Genomic DNA, 18,493 nt, shown 5'->3' on the forward strand with positions numbered 1-18,493 from the left:
GCCTAGAACTCACCCTAATGTAACCTGTGCCCAGGGACTAATTCACCCATTTCTCAAAAACGCACCCCTTTAAATGGTAGCACTCCGCGGTTTTTTCATCTATAGAGATTCATTGACCATACGAAATAATAAAACTCCGTTAACGTTGTTCCTTTCTATAGTACATAATCAATAGCCTAATAGGTATCTCTCAGTCTTCTCCATGCATTTATGTCCTGTGCTATCTGCATCCAGTTTCTGTCGATCCGTTTGATGTCATCAGACCATCTGGTTGGCGGACGACCTCTACTTCGATATGGTTCTTGTCTTGGTCTCCAGTGTATTATTCGCTGTGTCCATCTGTTATCCGACATTCTAGCTATGTGTGTACGCCACTCTTATCATCATGTCTTGTTATTTCGTTTTGAATCGATACTGGCAGCCCGATTTTTAGTTTGTTCAGAGATAATCATATTAGTCTGGGCTGATTATCGGAGAATAGGCCATTTTTGGGAAAAGCTATTTACTAGCAATTTTATTGCTGAAATCGAATTATAAGATCCTATATATTAATAACATAGGTATACAAAGTCCTCAGATAGTGTGCTACTTTTTTATAAACAAAATGGCGCACGAAAATCGTGTTTTTTTCAATTATTGCTCTATAACTCCGAAGATCTTAACTTTACAACAAAAACACCCAAATAAAAATTCACCGTGATTAAATTATGCATAGAGACGCGTTTTTTCCGATCTGCTTCGACGAAAATTTTCCTCGGAAAATGCGGGTTTTCCCAACAAAATCTTTAATTTTCAAATAAAGTTTTAGATAAGTAATTATCTACCAATAATTAAATAATTTGGTGACTTAAAAGCCTTTTTGGTTTAGATTATAGTTCCAGAAGCTGATGAAAATTAAACGAATATTTTAGCAACAATTCAATTGTAAATTAATAATTTACGGTCGCAATAATAACCAAAATAATTATGATACACTGATCAAGCTTTGAAATCTTATAATGGTAAGATGCCTATTTAATATTTTGTCGACAAAATATGAATTTTTTATTTTTTTGCATAATCTTTAAATGTTTAAAAAAAATAGTTATAAACAAATTAACGTTTCTCAGAAAGTTTTTATTGTATTATAATTTAAAAAAATAGCTAAAATGGGCATTTTAAATATCTTTAAAATGAATGCTTTAAAACTTTTTTGCAACCATTTGTAAAAAAGTTATGAAACAACAAAGTAATCATACGATTACTACTGTATTTATACTTTTTTTTTTTAATTCTTTCAAAGCGTAGAAGTGAGTTTAAAGTACAAGCTAATTATTTACAAAAAAATATCGATTATCAGTTTAATAGTTATATTTTAATTAAAGATTATAAATATATTTTTTTGTAATTTACACGCGCGAAAGTAGAGTAACACAGTACTGTAGCTAACATTTTCACTCGGAGCGACGACCGGCCGCGTGATGTACACTTTTAATAAATAATGCATGCTGCGTGTCAGTCGCTTCGAGTGAACATTTTAGCTCCGACTCTGTATCAGGCCTACGTTTCCGCTAAAAATTACAAAAGAAAGTGTTTTTAATCTTTGATTAAAATATAACCATTGCAGTAATTTTTGACATTCTTTGTGAGTAATTAGGTTGTACCATAGACTCACTTTTAAGCTTTGAAACAATTAAAACTAATTATAAACAACGGAGATTTCGTGTATTTACTTTGCTGTTTCATAACTTTTTTGCAAATGGTTGGAAATTTTTTTTAAAGCATTCATTTTCAAGACCTATGAAATACGCATTTTAAGTATTTTTTTAAATCAGAATATAATGAACAATTTCTGAGAAATGTTAATTTGTTTATAACAATTTTTTTTAAACATTTAAAGATTATGCAAAAAAATGAAAAATTTATATTTTGTCGACAAAATATTAAATAGGCATCACACCTTTATAATCTTTCTAAGTTTGATCAATGTCTCATGATTATTTTGTTTGTTACTGTGACTGTAAATTGTTAATTAACAGTTGAATTGTTGCTAAAATATTCGTTTCATTTTCACCGGCTTCTGAATTTATAATCTACAACAAGAAAGCTTTTATTTCACCAAGCTATATAATTATTGATAAATAATTACTGGCCCAAAAAATTTATTTGAAAATTCGAGATTTTGTTGGGAAAACCCACATTTTCCGAGGAAAATTTTCATCGGAGCAAATCGGGAAAAACATGTCTCTATGCAGAATTAAATTGGGGTGAATTTTTATTTGAGTGTTTTTGGTGTAAAGTTAAAATCTTCGAAGTTATAGAGCAATAATTGAAAAAAATAAGATTTGTCGGCGCCATTTTATTTATAAAAAAAATTAGCACACTATATGCGGACTTTGCATACCTATATTAATAATATATAGGATCTTATAATTCGATTCCAGCAATAAAATTGCTGGTAAATAACCTTTCTTTGTACTTTACTAATTAGACCAGCGTATTATAACTATTTTTTTTTCAAAATTTAAAGATTATGCAAAAAAAAGAAAAATTTATATTTTGTCGATAAAATATTAAATAAGCATCTCATCTTTATAATCTTTATAAGTTTGATCAATGTATCATGATTATTTTGTTTATTATTGCGATCGTAAATTATTAATTAACAATTGAATTGTTGCTAAAATATTCGTTTAATTTTCATCGGCTTCTGGAATTTCAATCTATACCAAGAAAGCTTTGATGTCACTAAGTTATTTAATTATTGATTAATAATTACTTACCTAAAACTTTATTTGAAAATTAGAGTTTTTGTTAGGAAAACCCGCATTTTCCGAGGAAAATTTTCGTCGGAGCAAATCGTGAAGAACACATCTCTATGCACAATTTAATTGCGGTGAATTTTTATTAAGCTGTTTTGGTTGTAAAGTTAAAATCTTCGGAGTTATAGAGCAATAATTGAAAAAAATACGATTTGTCGGCGCCATTTTGTTTATAAAAAAAGTAGCACACTATCTGCGGACTTTGCATACCTATATTATTAATATATAGGATCTTATAATTCGACTCCAGCAATAAAATTGCTGGTAAATAACTTTTCCATGAATTTTGCTAATTAGCCCAGAATATATAGGCACCTCTAATGATAACCTAATAAGTTTTGAATCCGGTTAGGGTACTTATCTCGCTCTCTGAACGAACCGAAATATAAGACGGCTCTTGTTTCGTTTTACAACGAAATGATTATTTATTTGTATTAGTTTTACTCCTAACTGAGTATGCGGGAGCAATTTTGTTGGAATGTTACCGCACTGAATGGCGAGAAGTGAGATGCAGCTTTTAGATCTCCCTCAGCTTTCCTTACTCCAGTATTCGTTGGTTTGTAGATTTTAGAAACCACGAAGATGTTACCAAAAAACTTGGTCCCAATAATAGTCCATGTAATGAAGCTTAAAATAGGACAAAACTTCGCAATTTTTACAGAATGGATCGATTTGCTTGAAAATTTGAGAATAAGTAGTAGGCTATTGATTATGTACTATAGAAAGGAACTACAACGTTAACAGGGTTTTATTATTTCATATGGTCAATGAATCTCTATATATGAAAAAACCGCGGAGTGCTACCATTTAAAGGGGTGCGTTTTTGAGAAATGGGTGAATTAGTCCCTGGGCACAGGTTACATTAGGGTGAGTCCTATGCACTGTTGGTACAAACACGTCTACATAAAAATTGTTCCTGGTTAAATTTCCTATCTAAATATAACTTTTTAAAATCAAAGATACTTTGTTTTACAAAAATATATTCAAAAGAAAAAGCACAAGGAAACCCAAAAGAAAGAAATTTTGTTTTTTGTCCCACAACTTTTGCATAGGAAAACTATGCATTTTTCGAGGATAACTTGTTTAAACTAATTTAAAGTATTTAAAAATATCTATCTCCCGAAATAAAAAAAATCACTAGCTCAATAATTAAGTGACTTTTAATGAAATGAATGTCAGTCCCTATTTTTTTCAGCGAAGAAGTGATCGGACACAACCTCCTAATCACCACCCTAATAAATTAGTCATTGACCTTATTTGGACTTCTTTATTTGTGTATGATTAATAGGTTCTATAAGTTTGACTGGATTAGAATGATTAGTTTTTTAAAAAATGGAGTTAAATGCAAATAACGAATTTTTGTAGTTTGGTAAAAAATGCCCTTTTCTTCAGAATAAAAAAATTAGCATCAGAGATACGAAAAAATATTTAAACATGAAATTGTAGCTTATTTAATTCCCAAGAAGACGGTTTGCAAAAAATTTTTCTACGGGAAAATTGAGTGAGCTGTTGACAATTAAAACTTGTAATAACATGCAAAAACCACCTTTACCAACTCTTTCAAAGTCACCTCTTTTTGTGACTGATAACTTTAAAAGGATTTAATATGAACAGCCTTATAGACCTTATAAAAATCTACAAAATTCTTTTTTACCAAACTTTCTAAGACGAAAAATGAAAATGCTACTGTTAAAGAATCAATATATTTTTTTTGAAAAAAAAAAGGAGAAATTTAATTGGAAGCATAATAATGTAAATTAGCGGTTTTTTAGGCATTAGCCTTATTTATTATTGTTCATTTGTGTATTATTAATAGATTCTGGAAGTGACTGACTCTAATTGACTGGCCTAGAATGATTAGTTTTTAAAAAACTGGAGTTAAAAACAAATAACGAATTTTTGTAGTTTGGTAGAAAATGCTTTCTTCAGAATAGAAAGATTAGCATCAGAGATACGAAAAAATGTTTAAATATGAAATTGTAGGTTATTTAATTTCCAAGAACTTAGTTCGAAAAAATCTTTTCTACGGCAAAAATTGAGTGAATCGTAAATGAGTATAATATCGACTATTTCACTAGACTGTTTTTAACTGATAAAACGGCATAGCAACGCATTGTTTCCTACTGACAAACTACTTAGCGACGTGATTTCTCAGCGACAAAATTATGACAGATCCGTCACGAAAGTGTCTGGTAATAACAAATAAATAAAAATTATATTTCGTTGATATGGTGCATTAATTGTCTCGTGAAATAGTCTTGTCGAATATCATTCGAGAGAAAATTATTTACCGGCAAAATTTTCTCCTGGTTTCATTCAAGTTCTTTGCCTTTTGGTAATTTTCGCTTATGAAATTTTGACAAAATCACTCGACTGACGTCTCGTGAATTTAAGTCAAAATTTAATTCGCAAAAATTGCCAGGCAACAAACTTTCATACCAGTCGAAAATATTGCCGGCAAAATTTTCTCTCTTGTGATATTATATACGAAAAGCATTGATTTTTTCGATATAAAACTAACACTTTCGACAGCGAATAAATCAAATACTGTTGATTTTATCAAAAAAATGTATAGAACATTTTTTGCTTAGAATGAACGTTTTTATCAACTTTTGCGGTCAAAATATAATAAAAAATTTCCATCCCCGAGATGGGGTGGCAACCACCCCCAAGGTAAAAGCGCCCTTCGGCATCATATAGATTTTGATCTTTAGACTATTCACTACTTACTCTCAAATTTTCAAGCAAATCGATCAATTCTGTAAAAATTGCGAGGTGAAAAGCTTCGAGTCCTGTAAATACTATAATGTTCTATTTTTAATATTATTTTAATTTTATGAAAAGTACAACTTTCGCTTGTCAAAATTACAAATAAACAGTACAAACCTTTTTTCTAAGTCGTCCATAAAAATCATCTATTTGTTTCTTCCCTTTCTTCTTTCCTTCCTTTTCAGACGTGAACCCAGTTCCAAAGTATTCATGAATACAGGGCACATCCTCTTCGATATCAGTAAACTCTTCTGAAGTCGTCAAAAACTGTAATTTATCATCGGCTTTCGATTTTTTCTTTTTTTGTCTTCGCCTAGTCGGATCTACAATATCAATCGTTGGATGCTCGATCGCGAAGTGATCTGTTTTATGCTTTTTGTTGTCGAAGAGTTTGAATTTCCTACGATTTGGAGCATTACTACTATGATCAGTATCATGATCAAAGAGCTCCATTTCTTCTAAATCTTCAGAATCCGCTAATTCAGCAAAAACTTCCGTTTTATGTTCCTTCTCTTCCTTCTCTCCTACGTCAACATCCGCAAGTTCATCCAATATATCTGCACTCGTTTGGCCAGATTCCCGTATTGTTGCCTCTATTGCTTCTGTTTGTTTAGCTACTTTATTCTTCTTCTTTTTAGAGGATGACGAGTTATCTAAAAGATCCATATTTATGTCTCTTTTAATTCTCATGTTTGATTTGAGTTCTCTAATTTTGTCCTTAAGGTTTTCTTTAAATGTTAACGAATTTCCCAAAATTTCGTCACGTTTGTCATCCCAAAATTTCTTCCGTTCTGCTATTTTGACTTTGAGGTCTCCCAAGTTTACATTGGTGGCTGAAAACAGAAAATAATTTTGTTTTTACACATATTTTCACAAAAAAATTAATAGGATATGAAGTAATTGAGTCATAGTTCTTATTTGTTTTTTTAGGAAAGCTGGAAAAGCCATACAGAAGTCCATACAGGGTTTAAGTTCTTGAGGTGGCATGTTTATCCAACTAATCTAGCTATAGGCTGATAAACAGTCAGTCAGTAGCCATGGCAGGAGAAGCACGTTCAAATAACACTGCGATATCAGTAGTAATATAGTTTGCAGAAAATGTAAATCTAAAGTTGTTTCACCGGTAAAGTGTATAAATATGTGATAGCTGTTATCATCCCAGTTGTGCCAAAAAACTGGAGTTACAAATTTTTGACAAAGTTTTTACTAAATGTTGTGAAAAAACCGATGATAAAGCAAACGTCGACTGTGATGACAAATTTTTCGACGCCATCGAAAACTTAGCTGCGTCGACAGAAAATAAGGTAGATATACACATCTTTAAATATATTATCAAACAAAAAGATCTCTTAATATCAGAACTAAAGGAAAAAATATTCCTATTAAATACACAAATTGACTCATTGAAACAATTAGAAACAAAACAAGTTCCGGAAAAAACTGACTATTCTTTATTTAAAAAATCTAAACACAAAGCTGATACCAATAAACAAGTTTTCAATTCACCAGAGTCAACAATAGGCCAGGAGAAATATAAGGAAAACAATTCAATTAGCGCTAAAGATGTCGGCGAAGCCATAAACCGAGCGCAAAATATAATACCTGCATCTAGTCGAACCGAAAACACTGGAGATGCCAACATGCAAATAAGCAGTAACATTCCTACGGATTGGCAGAAAGTGACTTACAAAAAAAGAACACCCAAAAAAAACCTATTAGTGGGTAACTATTCTGGAAATTCTAATGTAGGAGTGGATCAAACAGTTGCTTTACACGTATTTAATCTGAAACCGCAAACATCTGTAGAAGACCTTCAATCATTTTTATCAAAAAACCTGCCAGAAGCCAGCTGCTCAGCTCTTCCATCTCGTCGTCCTGATATATATTCTTCTTTCAAAGTGGAAATCTCGAAAGCAAACTACAATAAGGCGTTGGATGCATTGATTTTGCCAAACAAAGCCTGTATACGAAATTTTTTTCAATTGAGGAAAAAGAAAGAGCAAATCGAGTAGAGGTATCTATCGACAATGAAACAAAACATACGGCAATTTTTAAAATTATACAGTTAAATACAGCGTCCATTAGAAACAAACTTGAAAGGTTGGAAATTCTGCTTGACCAAGAAAATCCCATTGTCGTCAGTATTGCGGAGCACTGGTGTAAGCAGGATGAAATATCTCTAATGGTAACTCCGGGTTACGATCTTGTAACCAGTTATTGTCGACCTATCCATGAGCATGGCGGATCGGTTCTGTATGTGAAATGTGGGTATGAATATCAGATCATCAATATGTGCCAGTTAGCTGTGGAGATGCATTATGAGTACAGTGCGGTAAAAATAATGTTTTGTGAAGGAAAAGTTGCAGTCATCAGTATCTACAGGCCTCCCAGTGGAGACTTTTATTTGTTTTTGAAGCAGTTTTCCTATACGATTGAACTCTGTAATAGGTATGTTGACGATATTTTTATTTGTGGTGACTTAAACATTGATTATTTAGAAAATAGTTTATTTAAAATTCTTTTTAACGATGTTCTAATGAGCTACAATCTTAGCATAACCTCTATGGTTCCCACAAGGGTAGCGACAAATTGTTTGAACCAAACTTCTATCAGTAAGATTGATTATATTATAACCAATACAGCTAATATACTTCAATGCAATTCTAATGTTTTTGAAGCGCATTTAAGTGATCATAGAGCAATTAGTTTGGAATTTGTAGTAGACATTAATAGTAGCTGTACTAAATCCAATGACCAGCCTAATTATAAATATTTTAGAGACTTGTCTGACAACAACCTTAAACAAATTTCTTCTGTGCTATCTGTAACTGATTTTGACGATATTTATTTAACCGATAATGTTGATAAATCCTTTGAAAATTTTATAAGTAGTTTAATATATGTGTTAGATTATTGCTGTCCAGTAAAACGGTATAATATCAGTAAGCAGACTTGCAATAAAAAATGGATTACTCCGGAAGTTAAGCAGTCTAGTGTTCATTTAAAAAATGCTTACTGGCTTAATAAAGAGCTAAAAGATGCCAATTCTCTTGCAAATTATAACACAATTAAGAAAGACCACGCAGAACTGTTACAAAAATCTAAATTAAAATTCCATGATCATTTGATAAATAATTCAAGTAATAAAAATAAAACTGTATGGAATCTTGTTAACAAGGAAACTGGCAGGAAATCTATCCAAAAAAACATAGCATTAAATATAGATGGTGAAAGTTGTACTGATTCTAAGCAGTTGTCTGAAGTTTTTTGTGATTATTTTGCTACAGTAACCGAAGAGAAACTGTCGAATCATTTTGAGAATTCTCGATCTAATAGTTGCACATCCTCTACTATTCTTAAAAACAGTTTTTTCTTTAGACCTGTTGTTGGTAATGAGGTAATGAATGTGATCAATAATTTAAAAAATAAAAAAAGCACTGGACTTGATTCTATCTCGATAAGAGTATTAAAGGCTATGTCATCTGATATAATAAACCACATTGCATATTTGATAAATTTATCAATAGGTAAAGGAGTCTTTCCAAGTATTCTAAAAAAAGCAATCGTTATTCCTATTTACAAAAAAGACGATCCGGAAGACATTTCAAATTATAGACCTATTTCCTTATTGTGTGTACTTTCCAAAGTATTTGAGAGAATTGTGTATAACCGTATGTCTGAGTTTTTGGGTAGATTTAAAATTGTAAGTGATTGTCAACATGGCTTCCGTACCGGTAGATCCACTCAGTCTGCTGCCTGCAGATTTTGTGAAAGGGTCTACAGATCTTTGGATGTAGGTGAATATGTGGCAGGTCTCTTTTTTGATCTAACCCGTGCCTTTGATTGTCTTGATAGCCGTTTTGTTAGCAATAAACTGTAAAATATTGGTTTTAGAGGCATATTTTTAGATTGGCTAATCAATTATCTATCAGATAGGATAATTTGTGTTAAAATCAATGAAGCTATTTCGGAGGAACGTTTTATTAATCTGGGAGTTCCACAGGGCTCTGTATTAGGACCCCTGATTTTTTTGTTGTTTATTAACGATGCATCTAACCAGTTTGATGTTTTGGACCTGACGTTATTTGCAGATGATACTTCTCTTGTGGTGTCAGCACAGACTTATGAGAAATTGGCATCTACTTGCAATAGTTTTTTAGCTCGATTTAATGACTGGTGTCGATCTAATAACCTAATTTTAAATGTAGACAAAACAAAAGTAATATATTTTAATAACTTAAATTCTGTAAATCCTGTACTACACGTAAGTTTTAACAATGTACTACTGGATTCCTCAAATCATACAAAATTTTTAGGTATCCATCTCGACTCAAAATTAAAATGGTCAGTTCACATAGACATGCTCAGTAAGTCCCTTAATAAGTCGTACTATGCATTATCCCGTATTAAAAATATTATGCCCATCTCTGCGCTGTTAAATGTATACTATAGCCTTGTTTATAGTAGACTTTGTTACAACATAGTTTTATGGGGGAATGCAGTCAACAGTGACAGAATATTTATAACACAAAAACGTATAATACGAAAAATGTTTGGAATTAGACCTCTTGAGAGCTGTAAGCCCATATTTATTAAGAATAATATTTTAAGTTTTCCATGTATTTATATCTTCAGAATGTTACTATATGCTGTTGAAAATATTCATATGTATGACAGAAATTCTAGTTTCCACAATTATTCGACGCGAGGTGGCGACTTGCTGAGTGTACATGGTCATAGATCGAGTAAATTTGAAATGTCAGTAAAGTATATGAGCATTAGATTGTTTAACGTTTTACCAAAAAAATATAGAACAATGAATAAATATTTATTTAAGAAATCCATTAAAAGCTTATTGCTTACCAAATGTTATTATACTGTGGAAGAGTTTGTTTCGGACAGAAATATTACTTAAATGTTGTCAATTCTATCTACCTTAAAATGTTTATAAAATTTATAAACGTATTAATTTTATTGTTTGTTTGTTTGTTTGTAAAACTAATGACATGTCCTATACATTGTATGTCTTAAAGGATGAATAAATATTATTATTATTAATATTATTAAACTGTACTTAAGAAATTACAAACACTACTACTACATGTCGATTTTATTTTTCCGACTTCCAATCGCCACTTCGTTGGATCTTTCCATAAGTCCTCTTCTATCTTTCTTTCTCTCACCTCTTTGTCTACTCCTTCTTTCCAACTTAATCTCGGTCTACCTCTTTTTCTCTTCTGCCTTCTAGTTGTCATTTTAGTATTTCCTTTGCTATTCGTTGTTACTCCATTCTTTGTATATGCCTGAACCAGTTAAGTTGTTTTTTTGAAAGTTCGTATGATTCCCAATAATATTTCTCTAATGCATTAGTTGCTAATCCTTTCTGTTCTAGTAGAGTAGAGTAGTAATATTTCTGCCTCTCTTCCTCAAACATCCATTTCCGTTGGTCTCAGCGTTAGCAATGTCCTTTCTTTCTGCCTTATTTCTATCTCGTATGGCTTTGGCTAACGTTCCATCGAGCGAAATATTGATACCTAGAGATTGTAGCGGTCCAGGACATTAAGGCGCGGCCACATAGGCGCGGCCGTTTAGGCGCGGCCGTTTAGGCGCAGGGACATTTAGGCGCAGGGACATTTAGGCGCAAGGACATTTAGGCGCAGGGACATTTAGGCGCAGGGACACTTGGGCGCAGATACATTAAGTTAAGAGGGGTATTCAGAAGTGGAACTTGTAGAATGAATATACCTACTTAAAATATAATAATATAAGGTATGCAGGTAAACAAAATTTGTATATAATCCGGCTCTGCCCGAAAAGGTGTAAACTTTTGGGACATTTTATGGCCAGAGGGATTATACAAGTATAATATTTCCCCGAAAAAAAAAAACCACTTAGTTTCTTTTGTCCTCTAAAAGAAACAATCCCACAATAAACATTGTATATTTTTTTTTCTTAGAAGGCACTATACAGTTTAAATATTTACAACCCCCATCAGTAGATTACAATGGTACTTACAGGTAATTAGCATCGTGATTGGCCGCCGTAGGATTATTACAGGTATATAAATACTATAATAAATACAGGTAAACATGCTCTCATTTAGTTACTAGTGTGCTAGCTTTCTGACAGTATAGCTGTTTGTGATATTTTTTGTGATTATTGTGGTGTTTTGTGAAAAATGGAAGTAGTTTCGCAGAAAGGAAACAAGAAATTTCATAGCAATGGGTATTGTTATATTTTTGATAGACTTAGTGCATGTGAAACAAAACAATTTTGGCGATGTGAGCAAAAAAACAACGGTTGTAAAAAACGTATTCATACATTGGAAAATGTGATTGTGAAGGAAATTCATCAACATTCACATGATAGTAATGCGGCTAAGGTTGAGGCTGATGTTGTGCGTACAAAAATGAGAATACGTGCTGAAGAAACAATGGAACAAACATCTCAAATTATTAATACTTGTCTAAATGAAGTTAACTTGTCGCAAGCCGCCCAAGCAGCTTTACCTAAAAGTACATCGTTGAAGAAAATGATACGAAGAAAGAGGAATCTAATAAATGCCGCACCTCCAGTTCCTCTACGGATAGAAAACTTGATTATTCCCGAAGAATATAGAACCTATTCAACAAATGGAGCGGCAAAAAATTTTTTGCTAGCCGATAGCGGTCCAGACGCAGACAGAATTTTAATATTTGGCCGAGCAAAGAATATCGATGAGGTGAGATATTTTGAAAAACTGTTAAGGTTTTGTCTCTTAATGGGACTATCCTTTTGTCTTTTGTCGGGAGGTAAATTAAAAATTAAAAAATTACCTTTATATTTAAAAAAAATGAAAAAATGACAGGAGTAAAGTGTGCTTTGGAATGGTCAAATTTCTACCGTTTTTTTGAAATATCTTGGTAATTATTAAATATTTTTAAAAAACTTTAGTATAAAAAATGTAGGTTATAAAGAGAAGTAACTTTTGTTTGTTTAACATTTTTTACGAGATAGGTACACTTTTGTCCTTTTTTTCAATATGCGTGAGCTCATGTGTTGGACCACATCAGATTTTTTCTACTTAAGTTATTTTAAAATATTTAATAATTAAGAGGATATTTCAAAAAAACTTAAAAATTACACGAGTAAGTGCGCTAAAAATGATAAAAGTGGACTTATCTCGTAAACCTCACTATATATACTTCGTATATGCGTGAGCTAATTATATGGCACGAGTTTGTCAAGTACCACACCAATTAGTGTTTATTTTGTTACAGATATTGGTACCATCGCAGCATTGGTTTGTGGATGGCACATTTTCAACGGCACCGCCTTTTTTTTCCTGTTCAGTTCCTGTGGTTTCCTTTGTCCTGTGGAGTTCATCCTGTAGCATATGCATTATTGCCAAACAAACAAGGTGTCACTTATAGAAGAATGATAGAGTTGCTCAAAAACATAGGGCCAAATTTAAATCCAAATAAAATTTCTTGCGATTTTGAATTGGCAGCCATAAATGCCTTTCGAGATGCATTTCCAAATGCTCAGATGCTGGGTTGTTTGTTCCACCTTACGAAAAACTTAAGAAAACATTTGGGCGAATGTGGTTTGATGGGTCGTTATAATAATGATGCTGATTTTGCTCTGCACGCGCGTATGATAACGTCGTTAGCGTTTATTCCAGTACATGATTTGGATAACGCCATTGAGGAATTATCCCATTCATTGCCTCCAGAATTAGAACCGTTGCTGCAGTGGTTTGAAGATACCTATGTTGGACGTCCAAATCGCCGCGGGAATGGAAGGCGGCCTGCCATTTTTGGCCCAGAATTATGGTCCGTTCACAATCGTGTTTTGTCTGACACAGACAGAACAAATAATCATGCCGAGGCGGCACATAGGCGACTACAAATAGAATTAAGTATGAATCATCCTAGTATTTGGAAATTGATTGATGGCTTAAAAACAGTACAGCGAGGTAGGGACATGTTTTTTGAGCAACTGGTTGCTGGTAATGAACCTCCAACGAAAAGATCCAAATATACTCTTGCCGACGTAAGAATAAAGAATCTTGTACGAGACTACGAAAATAGAAACATTATTGAATTTCTTAGGGGCATCTCTCATAATTACGAGATGAACGCATAATAGTACTGTTATTATCATTATTTTAAATATTATTATTGCTACAATAGATTGTTATTAATTATTAATTAGGTTTTACTAAGTGCGGATTACTCTTGCTATGTACATACCTATACGAATAGTTTGTGTTGAATATGATTGTGACCTTTATTGTATAGAATAATAATAAACTTGTGCTTGAAATGAACTAATTCTACTTTATTATTCAATAATTTTCCTAATGTATCTGCGCCTAAATGTCCTTGCGCCTAAATGTCCTTGCGCCTAAATGTCCCTGCGCCTAAATGTCCCTGCGCCTAAATGTCCCTGCGCCTAAACGGTCGCGCCTATGTGGCCGCGCCCTAATGTCCGGCTCCGAGATTGTAGTCATATCAGTGCTTTATCCGATTCTGTTGTCTAATAAGAGATCTTTTCTTATCCTCCAATGCACAAATATTCGGTTTTCGTGTTATTCACTTCTAGATCCCATACTTGTAGGTACTCTTCAATTAATTTTCGGGCCATGTAGTTTAAATCATCATAATCTTGGGCCACTATTACTTGATTGTCTGCAAAGTTGAGCGTTTATGTCGTAATGTTGGTGAGTGGTATTCCTATTGTTCTAAGTTTTTATTTCCATGTTTTCAAAGCACATATGTAAAAGGCAGATATCGACCTATATCACAGAACAATATCTTTAATGAGTCACACACTTAAAACATTTTTGAAAATAATACACAGTAGAATTGTTAAAACTCTCGAATATGAAATCAGTGACACACAATTTGGCTTTAGAAATGGTATGAGCACACGAGATGCTTTGTTCGGCTTGAATGTGCTGGCCCAGAGATGCATGGACATGAATCAGGATATGTACTTATGTTTTGCAGACTTTGAAAAGGCATTTGATAAAGTTCAACATAAAAAGCTTGTAGATATGTTAAAAAGCAAAAATATTGACAGTCGTGACATGAAAATTATATCTAATATATATTAGAATCAAACTGCCAAGGTAAGAGTTGACAACCAGGACACCCAAGATATTAAAATACAGAGAGGAGTCCGTCAGTGTTGCGTGCTGTCTCCACTACTTTTCAATGTCTACAGTGAAGCGGTATTTCAAGAAGCGCTCTCAAATTCAATAGAAGGTATATCTATCAATGGAGAAGTTTTGAACAACTTACGTTTTGCAGACGATACAGTAATAATAACAGATAACAACAATGATTTACAGAACGTAATGCAACGCCTTAATGAACGCTGTCATGAGTACGGACTGAAGATGAATTTAAAGAAAACTTAATGCATGATCATAACTAAATCAGCACACGTAAACATCCAATTAACTATTGAAGATGCTGTGATTGAGAGTGTGGATAACTACAAATACTTAGGAACATGGATAACATCAAATGTAGACCAAACCAAAGAAATTAAGACACGTATTGAAATAGCACGTGCATCATTCATTAAGCTTAAAAAGTTTCTTTGTTGTCGGGATATAAGGTTAGAACTACGCCTAAGGATTCTTCGATGTTACGTGTTCTCTACTCTTCTTTATGGCTTGGAAGCGTGGACGTTGAAACAAGTCCTTTTGAATAAGTTGGCCGCCTTTGAATTTTGGTGTTACAGAAGAATCCTACGAATATCATGGATTCAAAGAATATCGAACGTAGAAGTAACTAGAAGGATAGGAAATCAACCGGAAATAATACTAACTATCAAAAGACGAAAACTTGAGTACTTGGGACATGTGATGAGAGGTCAAAAATACTCATTATTACAACTTATTATGCAAGGCAAAATCCGAGGAAAGCGAAATGTTGGAAGACGAAGAACATCCTGGCTTAAGAACTTAGGGAAATGGTTCGAATGCAGTAGTGCAGAGATATTTAGAGCGGCAGTCAACAGGGTCCGCATTGCCATGATGATTTCCAACCTTCGATAGAAGATGGAACTTCAAGAAGAAGAAGAAGATATCGACCACCTACTTTATTAAATCTTGCCCAAGTATACTTCCGCTCCTAGATCATCATCAGGGGCATTTCGTCAAATCAAGAAAGTATCCTGGAAAATTTCATAACATTTGTTTGGAGAGAGAATTGGCAAATTAACATATAACATAAAACACATACCGGACAAAGAACAAAACAGATTAAATTAATAGCTCTAATAACCATCTTCGACTTGCTAATGGCGTAGTAGCTGCATCTATTCATTTAATCTGTTTTGTCCTTTGTCCAGTGTGTGTTTTATGTTATTTGTTATTAACTATTTTTAATGGGAAATAAGCCAAAATTTTACTAAAAAATGATATTATTAACCTTTCGACGTCCAAATTGGATGCCGTCGTCAAAATACAAAAAATAATAATGAAATAAACAAAAATGTTTTTGCTTAGTAAAAAATTCTTCTAATAATTTATTTAATCTGACTCATTTATATCGGCAATTCAGGCATGTATTATACATTTTAAAGTAGAAGACTTTAAAATGATATTGCCAATATTTATGAGTTGCGTTCCTGAGACGACTTTACTGAAAGATAGTTCATTCTATTACATGAAATCAACCCCAACTCAAGAATATCCGTCACAAACAAATCATAGCATGCGATCTGTCTTTAAAAAGACAACCACATGCAACGGTAACAGTAAAATTCTCGCGTTAGAGATTTCATAGTAAATCACGAGGGAAACCAGGAAAAAACCTCACCATACTATCCCGACATCGTAAGTATTAGGTCTTACTTTAGTTTACTCTCAAAACTAATACCAAATTCTGACCTTAATATGTACATATGTTATTTTAATTTATAAATAATATTAATAATACATATATATTTAAAATATGTACTAACTCGATATGTTACTGACTTACTAATCGTGGTATTTTCTTTCTATTGACTTCCTCTCTTAGTATGGATAACCACATCCTACTGCATTCTACCGAGGAATTTGCATCCAAATTCTGTCAAAATATGTCAACACGCATGGGATAATGAACATAGAGTTCAGTGGAGGGATTCAAGTATAGTCCTGAAAGAAACAGATAGTAAAAAGAGAAAAATCAAAGAAGCGGCTCTAAGTATGCTAAATGAAACCAATTGTGTCGCAAATTCCTCGGTAGAATGCAGTAGGATGTGGTTATCCATACTAAAAGAGGAAGTCAATAGAAAGAAAATACCACGATTAGTAAGTCAATAACATATCGAGTTAGTACATATTTTAAATATATATGTATTATTAATATTATTTATAATTTAAAATAACATATATACATATTAAGGTCAGAATTTGGTATTAGTTTTGAGAGTAAACTAAAGTAAGACCTAATACTTACGATGTCGGGATAGTATCGCGAGGTTTTTTCCTGGTTTTCCCTCGTGATTTACAGTTAGTAACATATTAGTTAGAGTTAGTACATATTTTAAATATATATGTATTATTAATATTATTTATAATTTAAAATAACATATATACATATTAAGGTCAGAATTTGGTATTAGTTTTGAGAGTAAACTAAAGTAAGACCTAATACTTACGATGTCGGGATAGTATCGCGAGGTTTTTTCCTGGTTTTCCCTCGTGATTTACTATGGAACCTCTAACGCGAGAATTTTACTGTCACCGTTGCATGTGGTTGTCTTTTTAAAGACAGATCACATGCTATAATTTTTTTGTGACGAATATTCTTGAGTTGGTGTTGAATCGAATTAACTATCTTTCAGTAAAGTCGTCCCAGGAACGCAACTCATAAATATTGGCAATATCATTTTAAAGTCTTCTACTTTAAAATGTATAATAAATGTCTGAATTGCCAATATAAATAAGTCAGATTAAATAAATTATTGCAACATTTTTGTTTATTTCATTATTGTTTTTTGTATTCTGACAACGGCATCCGATTTGGACGTCGAAACGTTAATAAAATTATTTTTTTAGTAAAATTGTGGCTTATTTCCCATTAAAAATAGTTAATTACAAAAATGCCACAAGAAAATAGTTTCAGAACAACATGTTACTTGTTAACTTGCCAATTCTCTCTCCAATCAAATGATATGAAATTTTGGCAGGATACCTTCCTGATTTGACGAAACGCCCCTGATGATGCTCTAGGAGCAAAGGTATACTTGGGCAAGTTTCAATAAACTATGTGCTCGATATGTGCCTTTTATTTCTACAAATGCTAAAAATTTTAATTTTAAAATTTTAGTTATTTCACTGGTATAGAAAATTTTCAGTTCAAAAGTCGAATTTATTAACCTTCCGATGACCAACCTTTGTTTGTTACACGGATGACCAACGGGGGTAAAAATGACCCCAGGTCAAACATGATCTGGAATGAATTTTTTCAGCATTTAAATCTTCATCTAACAATACATCCTCGTTTTCTGATACTATTTCATCTTCTATATCATCATAAAAATCGCGAGCAGTAACAATTTCCTGTAAATCAGCCTCAGTAAGATATTTGCGGGCCATATCTTATATGTACACAAAATACTAAACAACTATAACAATATACACCAGGAAATAATAATAATGACTAACTGTAGCAGACAGGAATGTCATGATTCGTACATAACAGGCACCACAGTCTAAAAATAGATTTTGATAACGCGCAGTGTAAAGCTACTTGGAATTCCACATAATAGACGATATTTTACTAAACATCAACTTCAGAATATATTTTTTATTCATAAAATATAGGGATTTTTTTTATTTCAAAATATGAGGATATCTAGAATGATATTAAAGTCAAATAAAAAAATATTGAGTTAAAAATTGAAAATACTTTTGAATTTATAAAAGAAAAACA

General features: G+C 32.5%; 1 protein-coding gene across 2 annotated transcripts in view; it reads right to left on the bottom strand.

Annotated features, from left to right (window-relative positions):
- LOC114333224 (uncharacterized) overlaps positions 1 to 18,493 on the bottom strand; it is a 63,763-nt gene that overhangs the window by 17,796 nt on the left and 27,474 nt on the right. For both annotated transcript variants that reach the window (XM_028283179.2, XM_028283118.2), the window contains exon 8: positions 5,688 to 6,403. In XM_028283179.2, coding sequence (XP_028138980.1) covers positions 5,688 to 6,403 — 716 coding nt within the window. The remainder of the gene's footprint in view (positions 1 to 5,687; positions 6,404 to 18,493) is intronic.

The sequence above is a fragment of the Diabrotica virgifera genome, chromosome 5 (assembly GCF_917563875.1).
Source record: "Diabrotica virgifera virgifera chromosome 5, PGI_DIABVI_V3a".
Classification (NCBI taxonomy): Eukaryota; Metazoa; Arthropoda; class Insecta; order Coleoptera; family Chrysomelidae; genus Diabrotica; species Diabrotica virgifera.